This window comes from Etheostoma cragini, chromosome 4 (genome assembly GCF_013103735.1).
Source record: "Etheostoma cragini isolate CJK2018 chromosome 4, CSU_Ecrag_1.0, whole genome shotgun sequence".
NCBI classification, from domain to species: domain Eukaryota; kingdom Metazoa; phylum Chordata; class Actinopteri; order Perciformes; family Percidae; genus Etheostoma; species Etheostoma cragini.
Genome location: NC_048410.1, coordinates 4,884,937 through 4,887,315, shown reverse-complemented (window position 1 = coordinate 4,887,315; position 2,379 = coordinate 4,884,937). Strand labels below are relative to the sequence as shown.

The 2,379-nt window shown below is 41.5% G+C and overlaps 1 protein-coding gene across 1 annotated transcript in view; it reads right to left on the bottom strand.

The window, feature by feature from the left end:
* rybpb (RING1 and YY1 binding protein b) overlaps positions 1-1,210 on the bottom strand; it is a 20,001-nt gene extending 18,791 nt beyond the window's left edge. The window contains exons 1-2 of the mRNA XM_034869653.1: positions 1,034-1,210; positions 319-444 (exon numbers count right to left, since the gene is read on the bottom strand). Coding sequence (XP_034725544.1) covers positions 319-444; positions 1,034-1,059 — 152 coding nt within the window. The 5' untranslated portion in view covers positions 1,060-1,210. The remainder of the gene's footprint in view (positions 1-318; positions 445-1,033) is intronic.
* Between the last annotated feature and the right edge of the window lie 1,169 nt (positions 1,211-2,379).

Below are 2,379 nucleotides of genomic sequence, written 5' to 3'. Positions count from 1 at the left end.
CCCCCCCCCCCCCCCCCCCCCCGGCTAGTGAGGCTGCCAGCCTACCTAGACGAATGCATATAAGCAATGCAATGGTATTCGCATTAAATGAGAAACTGCGGATATAATCCAAAACAACGGCAGAAGATGTTCGCAAGATTTTCCATCAACAAGTCCGCATTCGCTCAGAGACAAATAGGCTGTCGATCAAAGTTGTCATCGCCATAAATTGCGATGCAATGCTGCTGCAGCCAGTCCAAGCAGGCGAAAACGAGACGCTCAGACAAGAAGGAGAGAGAGAGAGCGAGAAAGAGAAAAAGAGAGAGAGCGCTACGTTACCTTGTGGATGTGCCCTTCCTCACATCGCAGATGCTGCATTTGAAAGCCTCGGCGGTGTTCCTGAAGGTGCAGACGCTACAGTCCCAGTAGCCGTCATCAGCAGTCTGTTTCGCTTGTCTTTTTGGCCTGACAAATGTTAAGGTCAAGTTAGTTTTTGAAATACCACTAACACATTACATGAATTAACAACAAAGGAGATTGTGACTAACATAACATGTGGTGTAATACGCAAGCTACTAATATCACCACAAATCATGGTGTTGTCATTAATTTTGGGTTCGAGTCCCGGCAAGTAGAGCTCCTTGGTTAATAAATCCCCACAGCGGCGAAGCTCCTCACCGTCCGATTGTATCGCCAGCTAGGCTAGCAGGCAGGCAAGCATTGCTAAAATTTTCAGCATCGAAGCTTAGCTTGTCGGCTAACAAAACCAATATCAAACAATGTCAATTTCGACATTGACCCTCCAAAAGGCTTCATTGAGACAGAAGAGCGTTTTAGGGAATGCCAGGCGTATCCTCTGAAAATTTTCCCTTTGTCTCTTAAGTGACTGGGTTGTAGGGAGCGAGAAGCCGCCATAGTGACTGCACTATTCTAGCTAGCTGTGGCATACCAACTGAAAAAGGCAGAAACGATCCCTGTGTGAGGGAAACGCATCCAAATATCGAGCCAAAAACGCACAAAACGAGCGAAAATCGGCAATGGCTGGTCGCATTACCTGGTAGGGCTCTTCTTGTCGCCCATGGTGAAGAATATTCCTCGTAAAAAGAAGAAAAAAGGGCCTCCTTTAATTGTCAGTGAGTGTAGTGGGTTCCAGATAGAGCCGCTGCTGAAGCTGTTGGCAGACAGGCTCCACTCAGCGCTGGCTCGAGGCACGGCAAAGCGACTGACCCCACGTGACCGCCACCCAGCCAATCAGAGCGCGAGTCGGTTTAAAAGTCTGGATGAATGTTTAGTTGCTATTTAAATTACTACTAGAGAAATTTGACAGACCTCACCTCAACCCAGACGCATACATAAAGATTACAGCTTTGAAATACTGATATCATATCAACATTCATAATGCCTGTAATAAAATAAATGTACATATAACTTTTAAAACACATTCAAAGTGCTTCACAAGACTAATAAAGGGCAAAATAAAACAATACACAAATAGCAAAAGCAATTAAACGAAGCTATCTGACAGGTAAAAGAAAACGATAACCACAAGCAGCTTTTATTCTCATTTAATAATAATGCTATTATTAGTAATAATAGTTTTACAGATGTATCCATAGTGGACCAACTGTCCCTGACTAAAAGCAAGGAGCTACATTTTTTACAGCAGCATCACAGGATGCATCATAATTTGCTTTTTGAGTCACAACATGCGATGGATTAAAAAAAAGAACAATCTCTGGAGAGTTCTAAAGTATTTTAATTTACTTCTGTTCTTTGCACTCTTCATTGCACTGTTGTCTCAACCTGTCTATATTGTTTCTGTTTATAGTGTGTGTATGTTGTTGTTTTTTGTATAGTTTTTGTATGAGTAAGTACATAGTGAGCTATACAATCCAAAGCAAAATTCCTTGTATGTGTCTGTATGTAACTGGAGAATTAAGCAGATTATTAATATGATTCTGATTCTGATTAAAGAGTTTAGGCGTGGCCAGACAGACACATTTGAACTCAATTTTACGCATACGTGCAATTTAGAGTTTCAGGTTCACCAGAACTGAACTGGACATTTTTTGGCTTTGGGAGAAAGCCAGAGTACCTGAAGGAAACCCTGTGAGCTTTGTATAAAGTTGTGTGAAAAGAAATTCCATTGCATTGAGGAGCAGGCATATCTGTAAAGAATATACTGTATGTTGTCTTTCATTGTCAATAGTCATGTTCAGAAACATTACCCATTAGACCTTAAGTTTTCTTTCTCTAGGGCTTTAGAACAACAGGTTGAATGGGGAACGTACAGCCTTATTGGACACATTGTTTACTAAAATAAACATTTCCACAGTCTATTGATTGACCATATCCTAACAAGACACGGAAGACCTTCATTATGGCATTTAGAGAAACTTT